Raw genomic sequence first — 17,608 nt, 5'->3', positions numbered from 1 at the left:
TAAGCCAGGACTCCCAAATATCCAACTGGAGTGATGATGTTGGTATGCACACCCTTTACAGAATCAATACAGCACTGGTCTCAGTTAGCAAGGGTTCATTCAGTCCATTAAAATACCAACTTGAAACACCATTAGAAACCGATTCTACTATACGATTGAAGAGAGTACCCTGAGGTACATCAAGAGAAAGGCAAATCAGTCTGTTGACTGCGTTATGGAGGCAATAGCTCCAGGCCAAGGAAGTGCTGTGAAGAAGATTTTTCTGAGGAAGATGAAAAATCCACATGATCAAAATGTTGTACAAACAGACTTAGTACAGGGAAACACCATTAGAAACCGATTCTACTATACGATTGAAGAGAGTACCCTGAGGTACATCAAGAGAAAGGCAAATCAGTCTGTTGACTGCGTTATGGAGGCAATAGCTCCAGGCCAAGGAAGTGCTGTGAAGAAGATTTTTCTGAGGAAGATGAAAAATCCACATGATCAAAATGTTGTACAAACAGACTTAGTACAGGGAATCCTTCAACTCTACAATGCAACAACAGATAATAGGATAAGACGCCAACTTCTAGCTTTGATATCCAAACAGCTGAGTAAGCAAGAATTGATGAAAGCTATTCCAGACTTGACAACCTATAGAATAGGTCAAGCTAGATTAGATATAACTACCGCATTTTCTTCCGGTATGCAATTTGCTGAAAAACAAAAATATAATAGAAAACGTATGAATGATGAAAAGTTGCAACATTCACTCAGTTTTTTTTTTTTTATTTTGGATCCATCCTTTATCAAAATTGTTTCTTATGGAACCAGAGATTTGAAGATGGAATCAGGAAATACAAACACTATTCCAAATGTTGTAAGAACAGCTTGCCATACAAAATTAATACAGATGTACCAGAGTTACTGCAGGGAAGTAGAATTTCAACCTTTAGGCATTTCTTCATTATTTAAAATATTAGAAGCATGTGCAGCATCTAAACGTACAAGCCTGCATGGACTGGACAATATAGCAGCTGAAGGTAGTGAAGGATATGATAATTTGATTAATCTGGTAGAAGATCTTCACAGGATGAATGTTATAAACTCTGAAGAATCAAAAGAACTGACCACTTCTATTACCAGTAGTAAGTTGTATATGAAAACAGATTACAAACTACATGTGCAGGAAGAAAATCAGTGTGCAACTCATTGTAGGACCTGGCTCCTTATTGATCCTAAAAACTCAGCTTTTCAGTCAATTTGTAACCATCATCATCTTTTCAAATGTGAAAAATGTCAAAATTTTTACAAATATGTGTGACAAAATCAGACAGGTTATTAATTCCTCTACAACATCTGAAGAATTAAAAGAAGAGTTCAACAAAGATTTGGATGATTCCATTATCAAGATAAAGAACTGGGGAGCACATATTGTAAGAACCATTAATCAAGATATCTGGAGGCTGGAAAGATTAGGATCATTGCTGAAAGGCCAAGGAATCATTATTATGGATTGGGCGATGCAGTTTCTTCCTCAAAGATTTAGAGAAAAGCAAACAAACTGTTTGGACAGAGGGGTAAACATTGGCACGTCACAGTATTGATATATGTAGATACAGACAATACTATTTGTGTAAGTACCGGTATATCATATCATATCACCAAAATATAAACATGAAGAATTAATTTAATACACATTCTAATCTAACAATACAAAAAATTTGCTTTCGATTTTAAATAAGCCTAAGATTAAAAAAGTTAAGATTTTTTGTAATTTTCATTTCTCTCTTAATATGAGTAATAGGATAACTATATTTGGTATGTGCGTACCTTGCAAGGTCATCATGCCCGTCAGACAGTTTTCACTTGACCTCGACTTCATTTCATGGAACAGTGAACAAGGTAAAGTTTTGGTGGTCAAATCCATATCTCAGATACTATAAGCAATAGGTTTAGTATATTTGGTGTATGGAAGGACTGTAAGGTGTACATGTCCAACTGGCAGGTGTCATCTGACCTTGACCTCATTTTCATGCCAATCATGGTTTAGTGGTTATATTTTAAGTTTTGTGTTTTGGTTTGTTTTTCTTATACTGTATGCAATAGGTCTACTATATTTGGTGTATGGAATGATTGTAAGGTGTACATGTCTAGCTATATATAAAACAATGAGCACACTGTATTGAAACAAAGTAAATGAAGTGTAAAACATGGTTTATATATTATAAAAACACTGAATTTCATTAAATAAATCCTCTTTGTATTACAATATTTTATATTTATTAATGACAATATGTTTTATATTTTCAACATCGTACATATACCCATGTGCTTGACGCAGTTAGGCACGATTGGTTTGCTGTTGTTTCCTTATTAGAGCACACATTAATGGCAGTAAAACAGCAGCTTCCTGACATTAAAGAAATTTCCTTAAGATCGGATAATGCCGGGTGCTATCATTGTGGCCATCTATGGTTAGCTTTACCGGGTGTATGCAGTGGAACAGGTTAGAATGATTGTCATACAACCAAAAGGGGGGAGGGGGGATTTCAAAAAGACATACAAACAATTATGAATGAAAAGACAGACAATACATTACACTCTGGTATGCTACTGTCATACTTGGGGTGTCTTGAATGACATGAAAATGAAGATGTTTTCTTTTTGAAGAACTGGGCAATGTTCAAGATGAAACAATAAAAACTCTGATCCTTTGCTGCAAATGTTGTCCTGTATAAACAAAAGAAGATGAGATATGATTGCCAATGAGACAACTTTCCATCAAATACACTTAAGTAGTAAGAATAAGGAATTTTAGGTTAAAAATGGCCTTTTACATGGAGATTTGACTCAGCTGAAAATGACTAATGAAAATAATTGATTTTGACAAACCAATGGCCACATTTATTATAATTTAAAACACAAACAACGACAAACAAATATGAAACACAGCAACAAGTGACAATAACTAAAATTGCAGGCTCCTGACTTAAGACAAGTTCATAAATGTATAACATATATGCAGCGATGTTACACTTATTTGCTGGACACAAACCCTCCCTCTAAACTGAGACAACTTAGGGAATTTGACAATTTTTGGTTATTATCTTTGATATTATTATATGAAGAGAGAAAGTTTAATGGCAAATAGTTAGCATTTTTAGTAAGATCTTCAAATATATGTAAAATGTCTGAAACTAAAATTACAGGAGGGTAATTTCAGGCTCTTAAAAGCCTCCTGTTTCTTATTTTAGCACATTAAACTCTCATATATATTTTGTTTTACTTGATAAGCCCCAAAATAAGAAAACAACTGATATTTAATGCCAACATAATTTCTTCTACAGGTATTGATATTAAAGAATACAGTTACAGTGAACCACAGGCTGGAAAATCTTACTGTGATTCTAAAATTGCCCACATGAGAACGAAGATGAAAACCTTTGTGGCTTCAGGAAAAGATGTAATAACTGCCAAATATATGAAAGTTGCTATTGATGATGGGTCAGGTGTTGTTGGTTGTCAGGTAGCATATGTTACAGTTGATAGTACAAAACAGACATTAACATCACACAAATGGAAAGGTGTGAATGCCTACACTGATATAAAGTATGAGGAAAATGTCATCAGGGTCTACAGAGCACATAGCATTGGGACAGGATCTTTTTTATCACATGCTGAAATTAACAAACTGACAAGTTCTTTTCAAGAAAACACAAAATTAGTTGTCCTTGATGATTTTAGCTTACCTTCTAAGATAGATGACAAAATCAAAGTTCAGTTGAATGCTGAACAGGATACTGTTGTACCAACTCAAGAACTTGCTGTTGAGAATACTGAGACCACAACAGTTGTTAGCATACCTGATGCCCAGATATTTTCGTGTCCTGAAACTGGATGTGTGAAAATATATAGAACATTCAGTGGATTAGAGGCACATATGTTATTTGGGAAGCATGCTTTAAAATTAGAGCGGATATCAACATTTGATGAAGTAAGAATACAGTGGGCATCAATTTGTAATGAGGTATGTGTTACCTTAAAAACACCACTGTGTCAAGGAGGCACATGCTCAACTAACATGGGATAGGGATTGAAGAAAGATAAGAAGACAACAAGATTTAAACAACATGTTAAAGATTATCTTATTAGAATATATCATGAAGGAGAACTTACAGGCAAAAAAGCAAACCTACAAGATGTAGCTAATCAAATGCGTACTTTGAAAAATGATGATGAAAATAAACTTTTCAAACTAACAGAATGTTTGCAAACCTCACAAATAACATCTTTTTTTTCAAGACTTGCTGCAAAGGAAGTTGTTTTACCTGACAAGAATGACCAAATTAACGATGAAGGCTTACTTGTTGTTTCTGCTTTTCTTGATGAAGCTTCAGTTATTGAAAGAATGTTATAGAGCAAATAATTGTATACATTGATTTTTTAAAGGGTCACTAGCTACGAGATGAAAAATATAATATGTTAATTTTTTTTTGGCTCAATCATTAATAAAATGCAAATAGTGAAATAATAATTCGCTTTTAACAGCCAATATGGTTCAATTTTGTCAAAATAAGCAAAAAAACATTGATTATGAATTATTTACTTGCAAGTGAATAATTCGACCTCAATGAATCCGTATTCATGTGAACTTCAATTTAACCCCTTAGCTTGAGATGGATAACATGTGAATTGTATGTGTAAAGTTATTTAAAGGAAAAGAATGTCAACATTGAAAGTGAAACAAAGGTAAATCATTTGATTGACTGATTCGATTCACAGAAAAACATTCTTAAAGAGGTAAAAACGATGATTAACACTTATTTTTTCAACTATATGTGAAATTAAATAGACCTAGAATAATTCAACAGCACGAGTTTGCTTAATCTATTGATATCTATATTTATGTTTACATCGCTGATATGGTCATCGGATGACTTTGGAGGTCAACTCGATAATTAATTAGATGGCGTCTAATCTCAAATACAAACGAAATAAGCTAAATATTTTTATTCCCGTGCCCTGTTAATTGTTTAATTTATACTTTTAATAGTTTGGACAAATGTTTTACATTGTTATAAATCAAATATGAGAATTTGATTAAAATCGGTGAACATGAAATTGACAGCTAGTGCCTCTTTAAACCTGAACAGTGCAAATTATGGTATGACATAACCTGTCTGTTTGTCTGTGAACAATTTATTTTTTGTATGATTACTCAAGTGTGCCTGGACCAAATGTTATCAAACTTCAATACAGTGTCTAGACCAATAACAGAACGCTGCCTATAATTTTTAAGGATTCAATTTAAAGATAAATATTGTAACACTAAATGAATTCTGACACAAATAATTAATTATTGGCTGATAGAACTATATATATATATATATATATATATATATATATATATATAGGAGTAGTATTATGATGATTTTATTCTTTCAGAAAGCAGTTGATTTTTTGTTAAGTTTTCCTTTTTAAGGCAGTTTATTGTTCAGCATATTTTGTAGCACAATGAAGCTTTATTTTAACTTTTAATTATTAATTTTAATTTTCCTATACACAAGGAATCTTCAAATCCTATATATTGGGACATTAATTTTATGGTATTGTGACCATGGGCAAAGATTTTTGTATGTCTTTTGGTCAGAGGTACATGATGTGTCACACTTTAACTTCACCATAGAACAAATCTAGATATGAAATGCCCAAAGTTTGTCAAAACGCTATAGCTTGAAGTAGGTTTGATAGTCAAGTCAACATGTTTAAAGTTATGGTTTTATGTTTCCTTCAATTTGTTGAGAAGTAAATGCCAGGTGGTTCACAGTTATAAAACTTTGTATGTGGATGCTAAATGTTAAGTAACAGTACATTTCAATGTTTATTTTGAGGCTCGATAGAAATTTCCTGCAACTTTGAAATAATTAGTACTTTTTGATGCAAGTTTTTTTCTTAACTAGTTTTTTTTTGGAATTAAGTTGCATTTAGGCTCAGTGAGTAGTATTCTCATATTGTTTTGTCAAGTAGTTCAATGGGCCAAAAAATTTTCAGTGTGAACAGTTACAAAATTACAATATAAATAAAGCCAAAACTGTACAATTTTACCTAATACTGAATACATTTAAATGGAATTAACTATGCATCATAAATGGAACATATTTATCAGAGCCGTTTTCGAAACTGCCATATATATATATATATATATGTGGTTCATTTATATTTATATTTATTACATGATCAAACATGTACTTATATAAAAAAACAGAATGTTTTACAAATTACTTAGTATTGTATGAAAATGTTACCAACTTTAGGCCATAAGGACAGTTGAAAAAAATATAATACATGTATTATTACATGTATATATCCAATACAATATTAATAGAAACACCATTTGTTTTTGTTTTTTCTATATATGAATAAAAAAGGATGGGGTATGTATCAATGAGACAAATAAATCAACAACAAAAAATGGCCGGAAACACCAACACCCAGAGGTCACCTTGTTGCCTCCACAACATGACCAACTTCCCTTACCACATTAGCACTAAATGGAACCAAAACAAATGTTATTCATTAAAAGAAAGTTGCAACAAATCTCAGAATATACATAGTTATTCCAATTATAAACAGATAACAAATAACAAAGAGTTCACATGAGACAACTGCTGAAAATAATGGGCCGTTTCAATGGTAGGCACATACAGAATGTGACATTTTGTTAATACTCTAAAGCTTTCCCTTAGATTATATGATTGTGGAATACACATATCAAAATTGTTTTTCAGATCAATTACTGCATTTCCAATAAAAAAACACCAAACTTTTAAAAACACATATACCAAAAACAAACCAATTGCAAATAAAGGTTTTTTTCCATCAAAACGTTAAATTATCTCCCCTTTTGACATGAAATATAACATTTAAGGTTATATTCCACCATTTCTTTGCATTCTATATGTAATACTTTATAACCTATGTGTAACACTATAATATGGCTTCTTTTACTTGTCTAATTATACTATATTTTAAATATAGTATACTTTGGGGGAAAATCTTGATAGCCAAAAGTCAGTAATATTAGGCGGCCAACAGGAAATTTTGAAAATATTTACACAAAAATGTGTTTTACTCAAAAATATGAAATTATATAGGACTTTATCTCAAAAGTAAAGATTTGTATTTTTCCTTTTGGGTTTTACCATTTTTTACCCACTGAAAATGTTAAAAATAGGAAAATATAGAGAAATCAGCAAAATGAATTATCTCCCTTTTTTGAATTGCTTTCTCTATCAAAAAGGCTTCCACTGAATTATCCTACCATCATTCAAATTTAAACTCACTAAAACATTTATCAAAAAATGTTTTTACTTTATATAATTTTTGTTACAAATCAACCAAAATGAGGGCCCAAAAATGGGGGTTTTGGTGTTTTTTTGTCATGAAATTTCAGAAATTGACACTTTTTTACTGTTTTGGTTGCTATGGTTACCATGGTACTGACATTCAATTTTTCAAAACTAAATTTGCTTTATGTTGGAACATGACATCTTCAGGTGAAATTTTATCCAATTCCGATGACCCCAGTGAATCACCCCCTGCATGATTCTTACATGGAGCTGTACTTAATTTTGGTATTCAAGTTTCAACAATTGAATTGTATATTACAATTACTTTGGCAAAATCATGCATTAAATTACAATTACAATTACATGTATTTATCAAAGTAATGCATTACATTACAATTACTTTTGCAAAGTAATGCATTTAATTACACATTACATTAGTAAATTTTATAATCAAGTGAAAAGAAAAATCAAATATTTCGAAAAACAACATGAAGTCACAAAAGATTCGAGCATATGCAGTAACTGTTCCATCTATTGAATTTAAGTATACATGTACAAAGTCTATTCAATACGACTTTTACATTTTAACATCATAAGAGTTTCGAAGGTTTCATCCTTCATGCGCATTAAATGTTTCAATGTATACATCTCTGTGTTTTCTCTAAAAAATTATTACAGAGATGAAGTTTAATACTTCTTTTATACTTTACGTACTTTTACAAATATTATACAGTTTTGTTTGTTTTTAATTACAATCAAAATATTTACTGAGAACTTCTTTTCTTAATTATAAAATAAACGTAGGGCTTAATTTATGACCAAGTATCAAAATGGTGAAAAGATTGATTGTAAAACAAACTAATAAGTGTTTTATGACAAAGTTGAATTATCTGTTATTTAATGATCTCAAGGTATTCATTGATCTTTTGACAACAATGGAACACTTGTACGGTTATGCTTTTCAAATATCAATCTGTTTATGCAGGACAATGTATGAAATACAATGAAATAAAAAAAACTCAATCAGATAAAGTGTTGTTTTATTCATCATGTTCATTTAGAATTGTAATTTGGTCATTCTAGTATGTATACCAATTTTTTTCAAGTCCTCTTTGGGGCAAGGCTTAATCTCCAAATACCCTCTAGTGATTTATGTAAAGTGTGAAAAATAAATATAGAAAATAGAAAATCATTATTCAAATAATTACGTTCTTAGTTAATCAAGATATCTTAAATTCTGCTTTATTTAAATCTACAATTATCTGTTAAAGATATATAGGATATATAAAAAAAAGAAATGCCATGTTATGCATGAAATTACACAACTTCTTGCCAAAGTAATGCTTTAAATTACAAAATTGCTGTATTACACTTTACATGCAATTACTTGGAAAAATGTAATGCTTTACCATGATTTACAATTACAAATTTGAATTACCCCATGCCTGGTCCGTATACGAAGGTTGCCTTTTGCAAGGATACAATTATGTCCCTATCCAATATACCCTCTTTTTGCAATGGCAATCTTAACTTACTCGACCTAAAGGCTCTATTACATTGCATTTATTGTTAATTTGTTTTCGTCCTAAACATGCATGAACTATTTGCCACTAGACGTTTAGTAACCAACACTAGATCAATCAATCAATCAAGTTTCAAACAAACAAATCATTCAGTTTACATTTAAAAATATATATAGTATTTTGAACCAGTAAAACATAATGATTTAATTTTTTTTTATTTATCATGTTTGTCAACCTCTGAGGATGGCTAAAACTATCAGATGTAAAAAAGCACTAGCCATATGAGTAAATTACGTTTTTTAACGAGATTTAAATTGACACAAAACTACATTAACAACACTCACGAAGACAACTTTAAAGCCTTACAACTATATAAATTTTAATCCTATCCAGTATGCATATACTCTGATATGGTTTTTTTGTGTTTGTTAAAATACGTTTCAATGATTTAAGTAATTCAAGTTTCATTGACTTCACAAAATACCCAGCAGGCAAATGATGTGATCGATACTAAATATTTTTTAGATGATGGTACGTCAACCTTTTTTTTAAATGTTGATTTATTGCCTTTCCGTTTTTGCTAAGCTTACTTGGGAAAATATTGTATTTCTGTCCTTCCAATAATAAACCTATAGGTCTTTTTTTATTAACTTTTAGAATGTAGAAACAATTTCGGCTGGTTACTCACTTATTGATATAGTGTAGAAAATAGTTCACATGAAATCACTGCCAATTAAGTTATTTTTTACATGTACCTATCAAAAACTTAAGCTTTGTCCTATAATTTCCACATGAGTAGAGAACACGTCATAGTAGTTGGATACATGTCACAAACATTAATTGCCGTAAGTATGTTAAGATCAAAATTATAAAATGATATTCTCCTTATATAATCAGATTTTACCATAATCTGATACTCAGCAAGGTAAAACGTACTTTAAATCGATCTGTACGCGCGAATAGGATGCTCTGGTCCAACTTTTTTAGAATTATATCCATTTTTACTCAGAACAGTTGGACCCTAACCAGTGTGCAACTCATATGACGTTATCTGTTGGATAAATTGAGCATTCATGAGTCTGTTGATATTTTTTGTCTGTAAACTCGCAGATTTCCGTATTAATTTGCAATCAGAAAGTGTAATAAGCATCAAAGATGCAGCAAACGAGTTGCCACTCCAATCTGATTATCAATATATACTTGACTTCAATATCTTTTGAAGTATCAACTTTTTATCACAAAATATTAAAAAAAAAAACCTTATGGCTACACATTGTTTTTTAATTTGGGCAGCGGTTCTCTGCATCAAGCCTATTTCGACTTGTCTGGGGACATAAACCAACTACAATTAGTGAAAAAAAAAACAGATTTGAAATTGAAAATCAATTATATCAATATAAAAAAGGTCAATATCTAAGGTATTATACACAAATTGTCCGCAGGTATAGACAATAATTATCAATTAACTCATTATTATAAGCATAGTGTTGATTTTATATCGCAGTCATTGTGGTCGTATACGAGTGATCTCATGTCGGACCGAAAACATGAAATTTATAGGACTATCGAATGGACTTTAGTGTGAATAGGACGTTTTTGGTTTGAATAAGTAATGAAACTTTTTAAGATGTAACTTAAATCATGAAAAACGTCATACTAACAGCGTATAAGGTAAACATATAATTTTCCACAATTACTCCTCTAATAACATTCTGGACTTTTCCGAAAACTAAAGACATAGTTCAGTTGATCGTACATAACTTCAACGTATTACATAATGTCAAATATACATGCAGAATGTTCGCATATTGCATTGTCTTTTGTAACAAAATTTTGAAGATTGCAAAAAAGTAATTATTTGTATTTAACCTAACTGTGTTTTCTTTTGAAATACCTTTTAGAATAGATACAGTTGCAATCCACCATTTTTACATCAGGAAACGCATGTACCAAGTTAGGAATATGACAGTTGTTTTACATTCGTTTGATGTGTTTGAGCGTTTGATTTTGCCATTTGATACGGGAATTTTTTTGTTCACACATTATAATTTATTTGTAGTAAAGGTTAATATTCAAAAGATGCAATATTTTTTACTCTACGATTGTTACACTCATAATAATAACTGAGGTAGATAACGGTGAGGATATACTGCTATATAGTGAAGTTAGCTACTTATGATAATCTGTTTTATGGAAAAAGTAAGACCTTTGATATCAAAACACCCCATTTTTTTCTCAGTTTGTCAATATCACATTTATTTGAGCAAACCTGCGCCGGTTTATAACACAAGTCAGAAAATGTTTGACGGTTAGAAATGTGTATGAAGACTATTCACTTTTGAGGCTTTTCTACCTCAGGAATAGATTACCTTAGCTGTAATTGGCAAAACTTAAGAAATTTTTGGTCCTCAAAACTCTTCAACTTCGTATTTTGTTTGGTTATTTTAACTTTTTTTAATTCGAGCGTCACTGATGAGTCTTTTGTAGACAAAACGCGCGTCTGGCGCAAATACAAAATTTCAATCCTGGTAGCTATAATGAGTTTAATTCTAAGAGGTATCGAGGTAGAGTGTTTTGTGTGTGGTCGTGATTATTAACTAGGCTGAAAATAGGCAACAGTTGTATACCGGTGTTCAAAAGACATAAATCTTTTGAGAGAAAACAAATCCGGGTTACAAACTAAAACCGAGGGAAACGCATCAACTATAGAAAGGGGAAATAAAAAGAAACAACTGGATCACTGAAGTGCATCAAAACATACGCCAACATACATAAAAACGAACTATTTGCTAACAACTTCCATATTTCTGACTTGTTACAAAACATTTTAAGAAAACATGGTGGTTTGAACCTGGTTTCATGGCTAGCCACACCTCCCGCTTCAAAAGACAATGGTAAAACATATCGCTAAAATAACAACACTACGTGACAGAAATACAGCACAAACACACGTAAGAACACACATTCATATACTTACCTTTAATTTTAATGATTTTTATCTCCTCATGAAAGACATTTGTCCAGGAAACTTGTCCATAAAAACCACGGTATTTGTCTATCCTTTGACAATAGTTGAAAGACGGTAGTAATGCGTGTCTTTTCATGCAATAATCTAAGCTGCCGGAATATTCTAATATCCATTTAAATCCTAAGTTTTGGTTTGTTCCTAGTACTATAAAACAGTATGTTTTCATTTTAATGTTAGAAATAATAAAATTGAGAATGGAAATGAGGAATGTGTCAAAGAGACAACAACCCGACCAAAGAGCAGAAGACAGCCGAAGGCCATCATAGGTCTTCAACTCAACGAGAAAATCCCGCACCCGGTGGTCGGCTTCAGTTGGCTTCTAGACAAAATGTGTTTATAAATACTAGTTCAATTAAAATGCACGTCACACTAAACCGTCCGTCGGTCCCTCCAATTTGAGGTTATGACTTTGGTTCAAGATTATTCATCATGAACTTCTGGATACTCCCAATTGCAACACAATACACATGTCTCAAATGAGTAAGCGTTTTAAAACATATGTTTACTAGTTGTTTTGACTCAGTTTTTGATGTCAAACGAACATGCAAACTTGAAAGTAGGATCATTGAACACATACATTGTTAAAACCAATTAAGACATTAAATGCAGAGATCAATTACTGTTCAAAAATGTGTTTGTCAAGACTATTCAATTTCATTAACACGTTGACACTTATAACAAAGCATAATTTCTGTGTCATTTGGTCTCTTGTGTCATTGGCAATCACACCACATCTTCTTTTTGTATATACACTCAATCTGGATTGCTATGGATTGTAAGGGATACAAAAGAATCAAAACAGTTGAAGAGCCACATTGCAGCAAGATCTGCTTACCCTTCTTGACCGCCTAGAATCACCCCCCGATTTCGAAGGGGTTTGTAGTGATCAGTCTTTAGTTCCCTTTGTTGTATTTTGTGTAATGTTGTGTGTCATTTCGTCTTTTTTTGTTTTTTGCCATGGCATATACAGTTTGTTTTCGACTTATGAGTTTAAATGTGCCTTTTTTATCTTTCACCTCTCCTATATGACATAAAAACGTAATGACGACAAATGGACATTATTCGCACACTTCAAATTGCCTAAAGAATAATGTATTGTATGCACAATAATTGTACCAATGAGAAAACAGGAGGATATATAAGCTTTTACATTGCATGCTTAACTACTTAAAAAATAAAAAAAAAACATTTTACCACATCTACCAACTATTGAGCTGCTAATTGAACTGCAACGCCTTCCTTCCAAGTTATTACCATTTGCAGTAATCCTATTGCAATTTCCACAACATATTGTTGTGCAATTTCCTGGGTTTGATGATTTACTAACCGTGCCATTATAATCTTTAAAAAAAAACTTTTTCGATTGCTTTCACATTCAAAAACCTGAATTTTGCATAACTTACCTCTAATGTTTAATATTGAAATAACAAGAGACTCTAAGGAGCTCCTGTCGCTCAACTGCAAAAATCATCAATAAAGAACAATAACTCCATAAGAAGTGAACTTACCATTGCAGGCATGTTGACGTATATGTAGATCTTATCCTGGTTGTCACTTAAGCATTTTTAGAATTTCTATCTCTTATTGCTTTCAAGATAATAGACAAATAAACATGATAAACATCATCATTTAAGAGGGAAAACTCCTAAAATGAATTGACCAACTATTTAGTCCGTGTTGATACATTTGTAACTACTGTTTTACTTATCAATTTAGTTATTTAGATTCAGAATATTGCGACAGACGACAATGACAGACGACGACGAACAACGGATGACGACGGACGACAGACGACAGAATAATTGCACTTTAAACCATTTTGAAAGATTCTTTTTAACTGCACATATTGAGAATATATTAGAGATGATGTTTTAATCTAAAGTGATTGTCTCTCGATTTTATCAATGTTTATCGCAATGAGTGTTAAACTGGAATCACAGAGAAAAAAAGTGAAATATAACAGACAATGAGAGGAGATCTCAAACTTCCTTATATCATTGATGTGTAAGGAAAATTATGAATAGCTACATGTATATATAAACCAATTAAACAAAGTGTTTAAGTGTATATGTTGTAAAATTTGTGTCTATTTAGTAATCTATTTCTAGTGTTTATTGGTTGTAAGTCAATATAGATTCATCGAACGTTTCTATATTCAGATTCCGGTTGCAGTTTAATGTCAGTGTGAAGTATGAAGGCCGTATTTTGACTATACACGTATTGTTTGATTCCATTGTGAATGTAGATTGCGTTTTGATGCATATAAACAATATTCATTAGCTTAGTATGCAAAATGATTTTGGGTTTAACAGAGGCTTTCAGTCACATGAAATGAAAACATTAATCTTGGACAACAAATTAAATAAAGTACATGTGAAAAGGTTCTAGGTGTTTTTGTTGATGCATCTCTATCTTGGTCTTCTCATGTTGATTTTATAATAAAAAAAGTTAACTCTTCTTTAGCTTTACTAAAAAGGATAAAGAAATACTCAAATCACAAAGCTAGACATATGTTCTATAACGCTTACGTTTTACCTTATTTAGATTATTGTTGTTTAATATGGGGAAACTGTAATAACTTTCTATTAGATAGTTTACTAAACCTGCAAAAGCGGGCAGCAAGAATAAGTTTAGACGAGCATGATTACACTAAACCTTCAAGCGAATTATTTCACGAATGAAACATTGTGCCGATTACACAAAGAATACATTATCATAAATCATTACTAATGAATAGGGCAAAACATGGCTTAGCTCCAGAATATATGTCAAGTCTTATGTTATCATCAGCTTTAGCAAGCCAAAAATACAATACGAGATTTTCGTCTTCAGATAATTTTATAATTCCAAACCCAAATACAGAGTTGTATAAGTCTACTTTCTAGTACAATGGACCAAAAGTATAGAATGCTCTTCCTAATACAATTAAAAATCAAACACAGTATTATAATTTAAACATAACTACAAATCTATGTACTTTTAACATTACCATGATATTTGTACTGCAATGCCATATAATAATTGTTTATTGTATTTACATTGTATTGCATCTTTATTTATCATTATTATTGAATATGTATTGTTTATTTTTGTATGTACTTATTATTGTATTAAGAGAACCTTATTGAAAATTGGTGTAATCCAAATGAGTTACTCACTTTAAATAAAGATATTATTATTATTAATAATATTATTGCTAGACACAAAAGGCGACTCATATTCACTCCTCTACGTCGGCTACTAGCAACAAATAATGCTCTATGGCAAACACACACACTAATATCATTCAATTTAATCCATAATTATTTCCCCCCTCAAATAAAAAATGAAGAATATGAATGAAGAATTGTTTTCATTATTTTTAAGAACGTTTGGATAATACTGACGTACATCGGAATATGTGACAAAATGGAATATGAAAGAATTTTATTAGAAATGAAGCACTCTCACATTTATCCTACTTTTATAACAGTCATTTAAGTACCGTTTGTAGACGACATCCTATGGTACCATTTACGTTTGAATTTGACGAAATCTTTAGTGAACGTTTTAGACAAACCTTTATAAAATTGTGCATAAATATATTTTGAAATTATTAGAAACTAAGGTTTCACCTCCCTTAGGCAAAGTTGACCTTAAATTGATTTGGCTATTTTTTTGGTACTTTTTGGAAATATAAAGCTTTAACTGTTTCGGTTCTAATACATTTTTGGCTTTCAAATATTCGGTTTTTTTTTTTGCGTTCCTGATGAAGGTAAATCCAGAAAAGCACCTCGGACGCATGGAATTTATTACATTTTGTGTTCATGTATTTAGACAACTTATTTCTATTTTTGCACTGTCTAGAAAAAGGTTAGAAAACACAAAAAAAAATGTCAATTTCTGACCTGATGAGTTGAATTACACAAAAATAAAACTGGTATTTCAATATACAAAAATATGTGTTATAATTGCACGTTGGTCGATTATCAACCAGAGACCAACGGACGAGGGTGTTATTAATATTAAAATTATGTTACGTTGTAAAGGATTTATTTGTACGATAGACAAAAGGCGAAAAATACCAAAATTATAATTAATCTTATAAGTCGAAAACGAAATGAAAATGTTATGACACAAAACTAAAAACGGTCTAATTGAACAACATGAACCCCACACAGAACGTAAGATTTAAAATGTTAAGTACGGGTACGAAGATCCTGCTTGTGTCCATAAAAATCCATATACAATTATAAGCCTAAAATAGCAACTCACCTGTATATACGAAAAAATGGGTTGAATCGAGACAGTATTGAATATCTCGTTCCTGCATTTGATCGATTTTATTTGGAAGGCATGCACAATTGAGTGTTTGGGTCTGTGAAATGGATAAGGATTTTTTAGTTTTTAGATTGTAGAGCCTTTGAAAAAAAGATTTATTTTGATCTTTTACATGTGGAGAAGGAAAATTGTTGGAAGTGCTAATATACGTACATATGTCTGGTAAAATTAACTTTAAATGTGACATAATCACACCATATAAAGTAAAAAAAACGTTAATTCCAATAAAGAAAGTTCTTAAGTATTATACGTACGTCCTGAATTTGCTGTCTGTAACCAAAATAACTTCCAACGTTTTCATCATAACATTTTTGTTGACAATATGCAAGCGATGCCACTGCGGGAAATGAGTGAATATGATTTTCAGCAATTTCAAAACACCCTTTAAGAGTTATTTGATGGCAATGTAAATAGAAAAAAAATATCTACTAGTATATTTTGCAACGTCACATCTTCTTTACTGAAGCAGTATCGAGCATTTGTTGATTCTTTCGAAATATCTGATAATGTATCCGTTGTTTTTTTTATTGTTCTGTATTTTTTATCGCCTGGTGTTAACAGTTATAATATTAAGTAATTGGTATGTAAACAATAACATTGTGAATGCAATACTAATTTTATTAAATTTCAAACAAAAATTCAGTCAGGTAAGTCAAATCACCACAGTTGTTCATTTTAAGCTGTACAGTGTAATTGTGTATTACATTGGTTGTCTCACCAGTGGTTTGCATCAAAGAATATGTATTCAGGGGGAAACCGACGTCGAAGTTTTATGACATTTAGGTTGTGTTTTGATGATTTAGCTTTTATTTAATGTTTCTTTTTGATTTACGCACATTTGACTTGTGTTTCTGGTAGAATGTTTGTGTACAACATGTAGCGTGCTTTTTTTGTCAGCATAGGACATTTCAAAACAATCGTCATTCCTGAATACATTTTTGTCATATCAATCTGAATAGTAAATAACTGTAACATCTGGGCGCTTCTAGGATAAATGTAAAATAAAACATATCCAGAAAAGAATAATTTGTCCTGGTGCTTGCAACTCTAAATATGCTTAACAAAAGTCAAGAAAAAAGCCATCTCTGGTCGACATTATACATTTGCCATGATTGTAGTTTGTGGAAAGTTCCCAATGGTCGTGATAGTTCTACCCTACAGTCTGATCTATTTAAATCAATTTGATATCTGAACTATGTGTACATTGATATCGCACTGCTGAGGATAAAAAAGAACTTGTTTCCGTAAATATGGTATTAATGAGCATTTAATTGCTTGTCTTGCTTGTAGTTTTTTTATTACAATAAATGGAACATCGCAAGCATATGAACAATAACATCGATTGAAACTTAGCTGGATTTCATTACTTGAGTCTCTGTTCCTATATCTCTTTTAGAAAGAAG

The 17,608-nt window shown here is 31.3% G+C and overlaps 1 protein-coding gene across 1 annotated transcript; it reads left to right on the top strand.

The window, feature by feature from the left end:
* Nucleotides 1-214: 214 nt before the first annotated feature.
* LOC127723920 (uncharacterized) lies at nucleotides 215-4,075 on the top strand. The gene is made up of 3 exons (XM_052230637.1): nucleotides 215-596; nucleotides 966-1,130; nucleotides 3,333-4,075. Exons 1-3 carry the CDS (start codon nucleotides 215-217, stop codon nucleotides 4,073-4,075), a joined length of 1,290 nt encoding a protein of 429 aa, XP_052086597.1.
* Nucleotides 4,076-17,608: the final 13,533 nt, after the last annotated feature.

Source organism: Mytilus californianus, unplaced genomic scaffold (genome assembly GCF_021869535.1).
Source record: "Mytilus californianus isolate M0D057914Y unplaced genomic scaffold, xbMytCali1.0.p SCAF_13, whole genome shotgun sequence".
NCBI classification, from domain to species: domain Eukaryota; kingdom Metazoa; phylum Mollusca; class Bivalvia; order Mytilida; family Mytilidae; genus Mytilus; species Mytilus californianus.
Note: the sequence above shows the minus strand (reverse complement) of the source record. Positions and strands in the feature narration are given on the sequence as shown.

Bases quoted from the DNA above. Each gene is read 5' to 3' on its own strand.
- LOC127723920 (XM_052230637.1), top strand. From the start codon at position 215: ATGGAGGCAATAGCTCCAGGCCAAGGAAGTGCTGTGAAGAAGATTTTT. The intron at 597-965 runs GTAAGCAAGAAT...TTAAAATATTAG, and splicing joins TTTGATATCCAAACAGCTGA to AAGCATGTGCAGCATCTAAA. The intron at 1,131-3,332 runs GTAAGTTGTATA...TTTCTTCTACAG, and splicing joins GACCACTTCTATTACCAGTA to GTATTGATATTAAAGAATAC.